The following is a 13,918-nucleotide window of genomic DNA, read 5'->3' as shown; positions in this document are numbered from 1 at the left end:
CAGCATCCACAGACCAGCCTTCAGCTTTCTTTCTGTGACACCAGGTCCAGGAGATCCAGTGACCTCTTCTAGTCTCTACAGGCAGCAGACACACATGTGGTGCACAGGCATCCATGCAAGCAAAAGACCCAAATGCATTGAAAATAAATAAATCTTAAGGAGAAAGAGAAGGCAACTCCTTACAGTTACAGAACATAAGAAGGAACATTGTGTTTTTTAAAAATGGTAGACCAAGCGCTAGGTGTGGTGGCACATGCCTTTAATCCCAGCACTCGGGAGGCAGAGGCAGGCGTATTTCTGAGTTCAAGGCCAGCCTGGTCTGCAAAGTGAGTTCCAGGACATCCAGGGCTATACAGAGAAACCCTGTCTCGAAAAAACAAAAACAGACAAAAAAAAGAAGATATAGATGAGCTTCACTGCATTTTGTTTCAGCTTCGTAAACTGGATTCTTATTTTCTGTTAGCTTAAAGCTATCGTGAAGAAAGTCTAAAAGATTAGCAAGCAAATGTCTCAGTCAATAACACATCCAATAATAGACACTGATTTTTCCCAATAGTATACTTTAAGATACTTAATAATCGTGCTTTTTAGGTGTGTTTTTAATAAGGTCTCATAATACAGCCCAGACTAGCCTTGAACTCAGTCTTCCTATCTCAGCCTTTCAAATGTTGTGAATACAGGTCTGTACCGCTATGCCCACCTTAATATACTCTCTGTCATGAAAAATTAATACCAACAATTTTTAATTAGAAATTTCTCTGAAATGTCATAACTGTTCACAATTCATCCTTACTCTCTTTGCAAACCCTCTCTTACCTCCAAGATCTCTGCTTGTCTCCCTCTCCCTCCTTTCTTCCGTTCCAACCAATCCCTTTCCAAATTTTGTGAGCCTGGGCTTGCTTTATATCTAGTTTATCCAAGGCCATCTGTGTGGACTGAAACTATTTCCTGTAGCCTGAACTACACCAGTATTAATTTTTTGCATTTCAGGAACTTAAAGAGGAAAGAAACTGGGAAGGAGTTTGTTAGCAGGCTATGAGGAATGTCGTCTCATGTTTTTCTGACAACCAGCTAACATGAGTACCAATCATACAGTGTGGCCGGTGAGGAATGGGGGTGCAAGGTAGTTTCCGTCCTTATTTTTCTGGTGTTGATTTGTGTTCTGTGCTGACACCATTCTAGAGATTACTCTCCAAAGGACATGCAGACACCAAAACGACATCAATGGTGACAGCAGACTCAAAAACTGAACATCACCACTGACTTTTTTTTTTATCAGCTAAGAATGCTTTCCCTTCTGATGTTCCTGATGAAAAGGCTTGCACACGAAATGTATTTTGATACCCACATGTTCCCTTATACAAGTAAACACAATTCTGAGTACTTCTCTAGGCTGAAGTTAGTTGAAATCGTAAAATCTTGGTTCTCTCACTACTCGTTTGTTTCTGAGGCTTGCTGAAGAATCATAAATTCTTGGCAGATTTAAAAAAAAAAAAGATTTATTTATGTGAGTACACTGTAGCTATCTTCAGACACACCAGAAGAGGGCATCAGATCTTATTACAGATGGTTGTGAGCCACCATGTGGTTGCTGAGAATTGAACTCAGGACCTCTGGAAGAGCAGTCAGTGCTCTTAACTGCCGAGCCATCTCTCCAGCCCCCATAAATAACAGTAGAGGCATACCTACTTGTTTCACACAAGATTCAAGCCACCTAGTTACCCGGTTAGATGCTAAGCATGGAGTGAGGTTTTTGTAAGAAGTTGAATTGTTCAGAAAACCATACTACAGTCTCATTGTGTAGTTTTTAAAGGATCTGGTGACAGGGTTTTAATTGCCCCCTGGTGTTTTCCGATCTTAAATTCTGTTTTTTAGGAGAATAGTTGATAATTAAGAAATGATTGTTCCTCATCAAAGAAGAAGCCGAACAAACTATAAACCAAAGAATAGGGAAAGGCAAATAGACCTTTTCCGAGTTAACAAAGAGGCAACGCCTGGAAATTCGTTAATTTGCTTGAATTTCAAACCCCTCTCATCCCGCAGGTGAAGATGGCTAGCAGAAACTGAACAGGAAAGCACTTGTTTCAGCCTTCCTGAGGAAGAATGCTCTCTCTCTACAGTTAAACAGTCCCCCTCAACTAAATCTCAGGTGTGCCTGTGGGCCACAGGTCTCCAAAGAAAGCCCTAAACTCTGCCATCTAAGTGAGAAGTTGCAGTTCCGTGTTGCTCGCCTTCCTCCCCGCCTCCGCTTTGGTGCCCTATTGAGCGCAGCTAGGGCACTGCCAAGTAACTCCTTTTATGGTGAGAGGATGGATTCTTAGTCGCCTCCCCGCCCAAGCCTGGTACCTACTCACCGTGCCTCTGCCAAGTCCCACCCGGAGCTCTCGGGCGTACACACCCACGGACAACCACACACCCACTTTTCCTCTCCGCTCTGTGGCTCCCGGGTAGAGCCCTAAAGCAATTGTCCCGACATCTCAAGACCCACATGTTTGATCTGTGGGTGGAAGATGCGAGAATTTAACCACTCTAACCCGCAGAGCAATGTAGACCAGACACAGGTCCCAGCATCATTCCCGCTAAATGCCCAGCTTGGGAGTGGCGAAGCTCGAGCTGGCGTTTCCTGGGGACTCGATCTGGGGGGTTTCGGTACCTTCGAGGGAGGGAAGGCACTGAAGCTGCACCCGCAGCCGGGTGGCACCCCCGCAGGTCCCTCCAGACCTCCGCAGCTCTCCGCCCCGCCCTCCATCACCGGGCTCCTAGGCGGTGCTAGAGGAGGTCTCGCCCCGCCCCCTTTCCAGATCAGCCAATGGAAGCCCGGGCCGCGCTATGACTGTCTCCGCCCCCTCCGGGGAAACTTGCGGGAGGAGAAAAGTTTGTTCAGAGGCTGGAGACGCCGAGAGCGAAGCTCGAAACCCGGCAGCGGGAGAGGAAGATGAACGGCCTCAGGTCAGAGCCCCAGGCCCAGTGGACCCCGTGCCGCCCCCAGAGCCCAAGGAGCGGCCTCAGCGGCAGCCGCCTTCTCCGGTAGCTGTCCGTTCAGCCCGCTGCTGGGGAGGAGGGAGCCCGGACCTACGCTCTGTTCCACCTGCACGCGTGGCGGCGACACACCTGGACGCTGACCTCCCGCACTAGACCTGCGCGGGCCCTGCAAAGCTGAGACTCGCCTTTGAAAGGAGGAGGCGTTAGTAAATCAAACAAGAAACCCCAGACTGGTCTTCACCGACCCATCCCGCTAGCCTCTCTGGCTTTCCAAGCTTTTTTGAAAGCAAGATACTCTGACCTCAGTTCCGGAAAGTTGGCAGCCACCGAGCCCCGGTTCCGAGACAGCAAAAGCTTGACAAGTTCCGCACTGCGTGGGAAGAGACTGATGGCTGAGGTTGGAGGTAGGTCCTGAACATCTGAGGCCTGAGCCTTGGGCACACCGGGCTCCTAACCCCACCCTACAGGTAAGTCGGGATGGAGGTCTTTGCGTGTTCAGGCGCTCTTCCGGGAAACCAAAGAACAGAATGTCCCATAGTGTCCCAAAATGTCCATAACTTCTTTCGATGAGCATTTTATCCATTCTGTGGGGAATATCACTAGGGAGTCACTTTTCCCTTGAGAAGGGTCTTGCTCATCTCGGCGAGGGAATGAGCTGATTATGGAGCGGTGGGGGTGGGGATAGGCGGGAAATAAATATATTAATGTCAGCAGAGCGGTGCTCTTGACAGAACGGATCCAGACCTTGGGAATTTAAGTAGTCACAGTTAATGAGTAGCTACCGATGAGGAAGTTGGATCTGGGTGCTCTCCTTATCTCTGCGACACAGCATTTTGGCCATGGGTCGAACACCTTGCAAGTGGTAAATGGCTCGTTTCTCTTTCTCTCTAGGTACCATTCCTAGATCGAACCGTGAGCTCCAACGCTGTGTGTTACTAACCACCACCATCATGTCCATCCCCGGAGTCAACGCGTCCTTCTCCTCCACTCCGGAGAGGCTGAACAGCCCGGTGACCATTCCCGCAGTGATGTTCATCTTCGGGGTGGTGGGCAACCTGGTGGCCATCGTAGTATTGTGCAAGTCGCGCAAGGAGCAGAAAGAGACGACCTTTTACACTCTAGTATGTGGGCTGGCTGTCACTGACCTTCTGGGCACCTTGTTGGTAAGCCCGGTGACCATCGCCACATACATGAAGGGCCAGTGGCCCGGAGACCAGGCACTGTGTGACTATAGCACCTTCATCCTACTTTTCTTCGGTCTGTCGGGTCTCAGCATCATCTGTGCCATGAGCATCGAGCGCTACCTGGCCATCAACCACGCCTACTTCTACAGCCACTACGTGGACAAGCGGCTGGCCGGCCTCACACTCTTCGCCATCTATGCATCTAACGTGCTGTTCTGCGCGCTGCCCAACATGGGCCTGGGCAGATCCGAGCGGCAGTACCCGGGCACCTGGTGCTTCATCGACTGGACCACCAACGTAACGGCCTACGCCGCCTTCTCTTACATGTACGCCGGCTTCAGCTCCTTCCTCATCCTTGCCACCGTGCTCTGCAACGTGCTGGTGTGCGGCGCGCTGCTCCGCATGCACCGCCAGTTCATGCGCCGCACCTCGTTGGGCACGGAGCAGCACCATGCGGCTGCCGCCGCCGCGGTAGCTTCGGTGGCCTGTCGGGGCCACGCTGGGGCCTCCCCAGCCCTGCAGCGCCTCAGCGACTTTCGCCGCCGCAGGAGTTTCCGGCGCATCGCGGGTGCGGAGATCCAGATGGTCATCTTACTCATCGCCACCTCTCTGGTGGTGCTCATCTGCTCCATTCCGCTCGTGGTAAGTGTTTGGGGCCTGAGACCCACTGGGCCTCTCTCCTGCATCCATCCGCCTCCACGCTCCCCTCCTTTTCCCTGATTCCTTTGGGGGGGGGGGAGGTGGGCAGAGTTTTCTCCAGTTCTGAGCTGGGACCACTTCAAGGCTTCTCTGAGCAAACCCAGGTTTTCCTTCTAAGTCCTGACCTTAAAGAGACTCAGGAGGTGATTCCCCGCCCCCAGGTCCCCTGAGGTTCTTTCCCCGAAAGCAAAAGTTCTGAGGTCCCCTGGACAACCCCCTGTGCCCCCTCCCCTGCCAGGTTCCCCTTATTGCCCTGTTTTGCTTTGCATCTTCCCTGAACCTTCAGGCGGGATCAGTTAGATGGGGGGAGGGGACAACTCACTTGCGTTACTTACTCTAGCGCTCCACTCTGTGGCCCAGAGTCTGCAAACCCAGGGCGATAAGCTCTGTTGAATTCATTTCCTTGGGAGAGAGAGAGTGCGGGTTCAGCCTTTTTGATTTCTTCAGGCCTTGACTTTTTTCTAAATTATGCAGAATTTTAAAGTTAGAATAGTTGAGTTGCTTTTCCACTTAAAAGCCTAAGGACTCGCTTCACAGAGGAGTAAGAGGGCCTTGCTTAGAATAATCTTGCAGACATAGTCACACTGCTCCCTGCCCTCCCCCAAGCCTCCCTTAGCCCCTCCACCGCCTACCACCCAAAACCTTGAACAGACTCCTGAACTGGGTATGGTTCAAATTCAAGTTCCTTATTCTTTTTGCAAGCTAAGAAAGCATGACGGACTAGTTGGTGTGCACTGCCCTTTAATTTTTAACGAGCAGGAGCAATGCAGTTTCTCCTTGAGGGAGACTCTAGCCCTCACCACTGTAGTATTAGTCTCTCGCTAGAACACTTCTAATTTGCTCCTTTGTGGAACATCTGTCAGTGTCTTCATGTGCTTCATCTCTGAGGACCAGAGTCTTTAAAGCTGCCATCAGCAATGTCGAAAATATTGCAAGCAGAAAGGAGCAAATGCCTCTTCCGATCTCTGCTTTTACATGTGACACTGACAGAACGCACCAGAAACAAATCATTGGTCCAGCAGAATTCTTCATCTAGAATTTATCTTGTTTTGAGCTCTATCTCTCAAAAGACTGCTTTCCCAGAAATTCTAAACTACCTATTCAAAAAAAGATTACCATCTATGTCCACTGGGAGCAAGTAGAAGTACATGTAATGGGCTACTACTCTTTTCTATCTCTTATGAATACTACCAGCTATCTCTGATTTAGACATATTTCTATCTCTTACAAAAGTGACTGTAAATGGAAGAAAACTTAGCGGTGTCTGAGAGCCAGCATACAGTAGCTCCTTGCCAATGTGTGTAAACAGACGTAAATATGACTGGCCAGAAGGGCCTTTAAGCCATCTCAGAACCTAATGCAATTTACAGGGTTAAGTTACACTCGAACCGCATAAATATATTTTACTGTCTGTAATGGCAACTTAAAATAAAGGGAGATCTGGAAGGGAAGAGCTGAGGCCTCTAGTCTCTGCTTTCTATTTTATGGGACAGTAAATGACAAAGTAAGTAGCTGTTATTTACAGGACATCCACTTCACAGAACTGAGGAATCGGAGCTAGGCCATTAGTAACGGTGCACAGGCTCCCTAGATGTTATGCTTAGAAGTGAACATGTGACTCTACAATTCACATGAAGCTACCAATAAAGTAGTCTCCGTTGTCTTCTGGAGAGGCACACGAAACCAATACAATGGGCTAACCTGGCCCTCGGGTTCAGAGCCCTTTATGACAAAGCCTGCAGCGTGAGAGAGGATCCAGAACTGTATTCACAGCTGGCATGTGGATCACATTTTAGCTAATGAAAACTGCTGTGGAAAGTCAGCCCTGGGTAGAGGATGTTAAGTTATAATCTCTCTCTGAGAGCTGAAACGGACTCAGCTAAGGGGTGAGCACGCTGGTCAGAATGCTCCTTGCTTTCGTGAGAAATAAGTAATCAAATAAAAGAGTAGCTTCCGGTTTACCCTTGAGTTTGGGCTACAAAAATCTCCTCTCTCAGAGGCAGTTTAAATAAAGACCAATTGTGACAAGTGATAAGGCACTATGGAACCCAGTGTGGTCACCCACAATGCAAAGCTTGCTAAAAGGACCAAAAGAAACTGTCAGAGTTACAGTCTTTTCTTGGCTGTTTTTACAGCCCCGCCCCCATATTCTGGGAATACTCGAGATTAAAGCTTTGCAAGCTCTCTGACAGTTAAAGCAGTTGGGCGTACATGCTTTCAGTTCAGAGGGAACTGGCAAAGCATCTGCTTTAACATTATGGACTGAAACTGAGTTCTCATACCATTGGACGGGAGGGAAAGTGTCCAGGTCGTTTCCAATGCTTTAGGAAGGCTACTTGGCAGAGCAACTATAGCTGACTTGGACTTTCAGAGAGCTACATACAAGGCAGAGGGAGGACAGGCGGCCACTGAAAAATACGCCAGTGTCTGTCTTTTGGACCTGTGGGAGGAAGAGGCTAGATGAGGTCTTACCAAAAGGTTGATAATTTAGTCTGGAAGGTGAACTTTAATTTGTTCTGCAAAACAGAGCCCAGCTTGAAAGCTAGAACTGAGAAAGACTGAGAACTGCACTGTGGATATGATGAATGGGCCCAGTCTGCAAACTTCTCCACGTGGGTAATAACCAAGGACTAGAGACAGTGGAAGCACACACCATCGCACAAACAATGCTGGGTGGAGGCGGGTTGCTTGTCTTTGTGTCCTTTCTGCGGTTGATAACTGCTCTGGGGTTGGGTGGCTGCTGCTGTTGGATTCAGGAGATGCTGAAGAAGTGAAAGCTCATGCTTAAGATAAATATCTTGCATTCTTTAGAATCAATCAATATAATCAATGGAAACCCCTAAGGTCACCATATTAAGTACGGCAGCTAGATCAATTCCTGGTACTTATTTTTGCGGTTGTAATACTAATGTTGAGACAACAGTTATAATCAGATCTTTTGCCTCGGGGCTAAAGAACTAGACTGTCAGATTTGGAAAGGTATTTTCTTCCACAAGCAGGGAGCCAGGGACATATTTATTGCTTGTTTATTTTTTATTTTTTTATTTTTCTTCTTACTTGGAGCTACCAGTAGTATGGCAAATTAATTAATCTTCCACCTCAGTCAGGTAAAATTTTCATCCTTAGGGAAAGAGTTTCCTGCGTTTCTCTGGTTGCTTACTGGAAAGTCTATCAAGGCATCCCCAGCAGCTTATAAAAGCAGATGAAAACTGTAAACAGGGACACTTTTTGTAGGAGGCAAACTGGAAGTGGACTCATTAAATGATCGCATGAGTGAAAATGCACAGGTAAAAGGGAGGTGATTAATTTAGATGCCACTGTAGCAAAACCAATGAGATGGATCACTTTTCTAAAAAAAAAAAAAAAATGCAACCAAGTTTTAAAAGAACTGCGCTTCCTAGAAGCAATGTTTGAGTCATAATGTGAAACGGAAGGCCTTTAGGAGCCCTGGGAGGACTGCAGAGCAGTACAGAAAAACAGGGTTTTGCCAAACCCAGCAGCTTGTTGGAATCAGCTCAGTGGCTCATGTCCCTACCCACTCCACGCCTCTGTTTCCCCAGCTGCAGATGAAGAACTGTGTCTAACTGGATGGCTGGGAATGAATCTTTCTTCAGTTCTTCTCATCATCTTTACTGACATCTCAAGCTTTGCTTTTATTGAACATCTATAACAGGACATTGTCTCCCTTAGAGCTGAAATGTGAAAGCTGTGAATTAGGAATGCAAAACAACTTTTAAAATAGATTCACAATGTAGATATTAACCAGTAGGGATTAGGCGACTGGCATGCAATGAATGACCCGTTAGTAGCCTAGAAGTAACAAGAAATACAGTCTCATACCACCACTCAGTTAAGGGCATTTTCCTTGGCCATTTGTTTTCCAGGGGTGTGGTGAGGACTTCTAGTAACAGCTGTGTCAATTCTAGGCTCTTCACAAGGCAACGAGATAACAGAGCACACAGAGATAATTCCTTTCCTGTGCTTGGAACAGAACAAGTAGCCCTATGCTCAAATCCAGTGACAGAGCCTGCCGTTAACTAGACGGCGTTTCAATTCAGACAATCAATTATTACATTAGTCTAGTCAAGAGTTCAACAATGCAAGTCAACATTCCCTTCGAACAGGTTATTCTTAAGTATGTTTTGAATGCCAGCCATCAGCTGTACCCCGAAGCTGTGTTTTACCTGCAGTTATCCGTGTAGTCTGCAGGGGCCAGGTTTCCACACGTGGGTTAATAAGAAAATAGTAAGGTGATGAAATACACGCTGGTCCTAGGTGTTGTTCCAAGCACTGTAAGAATGTATGCACAGCTCAGAGTGGTGGCTCACACCTTTAAGACCAGCACTCCTGAGATAGAGGCAGGGAAAGCTCTGTGGGTTCCAGGCCAGCCAGGGGTACATAGAGAAGCCCTGTCTCGAAACAACAACAACAATAACAACAAAAAGATCCAAACCACTTAAGTATAAATGATAAACACCTACACATCACAGCCTAACGATGGAGAGGTTTGTCCAGTCAGGCCTCTCTACCACATTACCATACACCCTCCCATCAACTTTCCTGAAGCCATACCTCTCACTTTATTGGAGCCCCTCCAAGTGCTATTTCAGTGCTCCTGGGCTTACTGTCTGATCAGTCTTAAGATGTTCGGAACTGTTGAATCGCTGCCAATATGAGGCACAAGTGACAGTCTCAAGGCCTGCAGCCGCTCGTGGTCTGAAGTGGAAGGAAGCAGCTTCATTTGTATTCAGCAAGGTTTTTAGAAGTTTCCTCCCGCCCCCTCTGACTCAAAGGTTCTGTTTGATCAGCAACACGTGCTTCCACAACTGGGCTTTTGAGAAATTTTTATGTGAATTTGGAATTATTTATTGAATTTATTCTGCACTTTTGGGAATTAAGCTTCAGGGTTCATGCATGCTAGGCCACTGAATCGTATCCTAGCCCAGAATGCTATACTCTATACCCATCCATATGCTACCCCTATGAGCTCTCATTTACTGAAAGACATTACAACATATATATACATATACATATATGTGTATATATATACATACATATATACACATATGTGTGTGTGTGTGTGTATGCCTTGTTTTCATTCCCTTTTATAGCTGTCAAATTTAATTATGGCTGAAGATAAAATGAAACAATACATCATTCATTTTTTTTACAACATTGACTTAATTTAAAAACAAAATGTGAATTCTTCATGCGTTCCTTTAAGTAACTACAGCTTTTTGTTTTAACCGTTCAGAAATTTCCTCTTTTCAGAGGTAAACCGTGTTTCCTTTGAGGTTTTGGTGGAGAAGCAACCAGTATAAAAACATGTTAAGATATATCATTCAAAGTCCAAACTTAACCAAGATTCTGTTTTAAAAGCTTCTTTCACAAAACAAAGCAAAACAAAACAAAACAAAACAAAACCTGTCCCAGGAGAGACAGCACTAGCCGCTCCAGAGTGAGGCAACACTGCCCTCTGGAGGCTGATTAGCGTGTCCGTTTCACACAAACCCTGCCACCGACAGGGCTACCAGCCCGTTCCTACCCAACACTTCTTTCATCTTTAGAAACATCCCCTGCTGTTTAATTTCCATCATTTTTACTGATCTGCCCTCAAGAGAACAAGATGAATTTCATCTGAAGTCCATTTGACTCTTTTATTCTACAAGACTTGCGGTTGATAATCCTTTCTCCAAAATCTTTAGAGTTCACAATTCCGTGGCTCCTAGAAGAGTAGCTGCTAACAACATATCGGAACCGATAGAAATTTAGGTTAGGTTTTTACAAGTTTTACAACCAATATATTTCCAAAACCAGTGGGGAAAAACAATGACTACTAAGAACACTGGGGACGTGCAAGGACTCTTGGGCATTTGCCTAAATGGGATCAATGAAGAAACAGACATAGAGTTGTATCATTGGCTCAGATCATCAAGAAATAAGTTGCATATAAATTGAATTTTACAAATTAATTTAAAAATATATCTTTAATTTTTTAAAGCTTTTACCCAAATTGCTATTTTTCTTAACATATCCATGCCCTTTTCTGGTAAGCAATATAGCATGAATCATTAGTTATTACACCAAACACCATGACAGTGAAAACATCAAGTCTTGTTACAAACGTTTGTTTCTAATTGCTACAGGCTCTTTGTGGGTGCTCATTCGCCCTTTAAAACTGGTATTCCTCTTTCCTGACTACGAGAATAACTTTTTATTTCTTCCTCACCTAAAATAATTCCCACGAGCAGGGCAGTGATTATGATCTCAGAGCTTCACTTTACCTGGGTTACAAGCAAGTTTTACAACACATTGGGAATACACTTGAGAGTACTAACAAGTGCTTTCTCCGCTAAGGAATGCTAACATTGCCTAGGCTTATGGTGACCTGGCTCATTCCAGTGAATCATCCGGCTTTCCTGGAGGATGACATAGCATTTCACTCTTCCATGACTCTGCACTTTCTCTCTGCCTGCCGAATCTTATTTCCTTCCGTGGGAAGCTGGCAGACTGCCCCTCCTCCATCAAAGCCCAATGCTATTGCTTCTCAGGAAGGGCTCTTCCCGAGCCTGCCCACGTGCAGTAGCTGAGAGACAGTAACACTATGTAACTACTAGGGAGAGCAGGGAGAGCTAGGACTGACCCAAGCGGACACCATCTCGCTGAAAACATAGTTCTCCAGTGATTCTGGGTGACAGGAGAGATCGTCGGTGGGTCAAAACAACAAAGCATTTTCTCTGGGGGTAAAGCATAGACAACTCAGCTTTTTGTAATGATTTCACCGTTAATTGGCTTACAAAATGAGTCTCCTTTAAAATACAGTAACTAGCTTGTTGTGTCAACTGCTGTAGCAGAGCAGGCATTCCCACATGAGAGCAGCTACATCACGTCACGTGGCAAAGATAAATGGAGCACTTAAGTATTTTGCCAAATTGCATAATTATAAAAATTTCAACGTGGGCCTGCCTCTCGTTTACACAGGTGCGAGTGTTCATTAACCAGTTATATCAGCCAAACGTGGTGAAAGACATCAGCAGAAACCCAGATTTGCAGGCCATCAGGATTGCTTCTGTGAACCCCATCCTGGACCCCTGGATTTACATCCTTCTTCGGAAGACTGTGCTCAGTAAAGCCATAGAGAAGATCAAGTGCCTCTTCTGCCGCATTGGCGGTTCCGGCAGAGACAGCTCGGCCCAGCACTGCTCAGAGAGTCGGAGGACATCTTCCGCCATGTCCGGCCACTCTCGCTCCTTCCTCGCCCGGGAGTTAAAGGAGATCAGCAGCACGTCCCAGACCCTCCTGTACCTGCCAGACCTGACTGAAAGCAGCCTCGGAGGCAGGAATTTGCTTCCAGGTTCGCATGGCATGGGCCTGACCCAAGCAGACACCACCTCGCTGAGAACTTTGCGAATTTCCGAGACCTCAGACTCCTCCCAGGGCCAGGACTCTGAGAGTGTCCTGTTGGTGGATGAGGTTAGTGGGAGCCACAGAGAGGAGCCTGCCTCTAAAGGAAACTCTCTGCAAGTCACATTCCCCAGTGAAACTCTGAAATTATCTGAAAAATGTATATAGTAGCTAAAGGGGGAATCTTATAAAATCCTGTGCAATAGACATACATAGCTGTACTCAGAAGGGCTGTCTTCATCTGGACTCCCACTAGAGAACAGGCGAGCTCCTGAGGGCTCTCCAAGGCTGCAGACTGAGGTCCTTGAGTGCCCAGGCTTGAAGCACATTGGCTGTCATTCTGATGTGACTCGAGATTGCAGTTGCAACTTGGCAGCTTTTTTCTACTGGACAGGAAGATGGCAGAAGCTACGCTATTGTCATAGCAAAAGAGCTTTCTATTTGGCACATACCAGGGGTCCAGCTACTGGAAGGGCTCTACCCCAAACTCTGAGGACTACCTTACAGCTGACTTAAGTGTCTCACTAAAGCATGAAATGTGAATTTTTATTGTTGGAAATATAATTTAAGGTATTTATGTTCTTCTCTGTGAGAAGGTTTATTGTTAATACAAGGTATAAAAAACACATGATATGCCCTCTCCTGCCAATATAACCAGCTAATATTGTCGATGTTATTTTTTTTTTTCCATAAACAAGTTCAGGCCAAAGTGTTGAAAACAGAGTGAAACTAATATCTATAAAATAGATATAAATTTTTAAAATAGTTTAGTATCATCAAAGAAAAAATAAGTAGTATTTAAGATGTGAAAAATGAACAACCTAAAATATATTTTCCAAGCTATATATAATAATGAAAAATAAAAACATTACATTTATTTATCCAGAAAACTGTGATTTTAGGATTACCTAACATTGCTGGTAAATATTTTCAACCTTTGTCCCCACAAATTGGTATTTTTAAAGATGTAACATACTTTTTTTTTTAGGTCTCTAGCTACCCACAAGGGAAGTGTATAGCATAAAAAGTCTAAGTAGCATATCCTGTCCTGAAAGTGTGTGTAGTTTTACTTGTTCAACAGAATGTCCGACAGCATCCTTTAAAACTTAAAGAGAAAGACAACTTTGCAGAAAGAGACACAGCTGGCTCTCTGCAGTGGTGTCCTCTCTGTTGCGTGTGTCGAGAGACACTGACAGTTTCGTGTAACTCCCAGGAATACTGTACCTGTGTTTGGAGGAGCTTTCTCAGAGAAATAGCAAGCATGTCCTGTTGCTTAACGTGTCCTTGTGAATTGCTTGGTTTTGATTAAAGTCTGAGCCTGATACTGATATGATTTTAAAGCGTAGCTGAACCGACTGAAACTATTATGGAGATTACAATAAATAATTGCATTCAATCTGAGTTCCATAGTCTCAATTTTGGAAAACATGAACAGATTTTTTTCCTTGCTGTTTTGTTTTGGGACACCTACATCACTCTAAACTTAAAGGGTTTGCTGGCTGGTTGGTTGACTTGAAGCTTGAAGACCCTTTTATTTGATTTTAAAGAAAAACTCCAAGGCAGCAAGTTGTAAATCTCACCAGCTGCCCAGAGGAGAGAGTAAAGGCTGTGCCATTCAGTTAAGAGACATGGAGGTCAGCCACGTGGCA

The 13,918-nt window shown here is 45.5% G+C and overlaps 1 protein-coding gene across 2 annotated transcripts; it reads left to right on the top strand.

Annotated features, from left to right (window-relative positions):
* The first annotated feature begins 2,881 nt into the window (after positions 1–2,881).
* On the top strand, positions 2,882–13,670 carry Ptger4 (prostaglandin E receptor 4 (subtype EP4)). Of its 2 annotated transcripts, none has more exons than NM_008965.2 (3): positions 2,882–3,386; positions 3,874–4,808; positions 11,847–13,670. In NM_008965.2, the coding sequence occupies exons 1-3, from the start codon at positions 3,371–3,373 to the stop codon at positions 12,435–12,437; spliced, it is 1,542 nt and encodes a 513-aa protein (NP_032991.1). In that variant the 5' UTR covers positions 2,882–3,370; the 3' UTR covers positions 12,438–13,670. The 2 variants fall into 2 exon arrangements, with proteins under 2 accessions (NP_032991.1, NP_001129551.1); NM_001136079.2 differs by having other exon boundaries at positions 2,882–3,449.
* The last annotated feature ends 248 nt before the right edge of the window (positions 13,671–13,918 follow it).

Source organism: Mus musculus, chromosome 15 (assembly GCF_000001635.26).
Source record: "Mus musculus strain C57BL/6J chromosome 15, GRCm38.p6 C57BL/6J".
In the NCBI taxonomy this organism is placed as follows: Eukaryota; Metazoa; Chordata; class Mammalia; order Rodentia; family Muridae; genus Mus; species Mus musculus.
This window is presented reverse-complemented; position numbering and strand designations above follow the sequence as displayed.

Coding starts and splice junctions, on each gene's coding strand:
- Ptger4 (NM_008965.2), top strand. Junction 4,809..11,846: donor TCTGCTCCATTCCGCTCGTG/GTAAGTGTTTGG, acceptor TCGTTTACACAG/GTGCGAGTGTTCATTAACCA.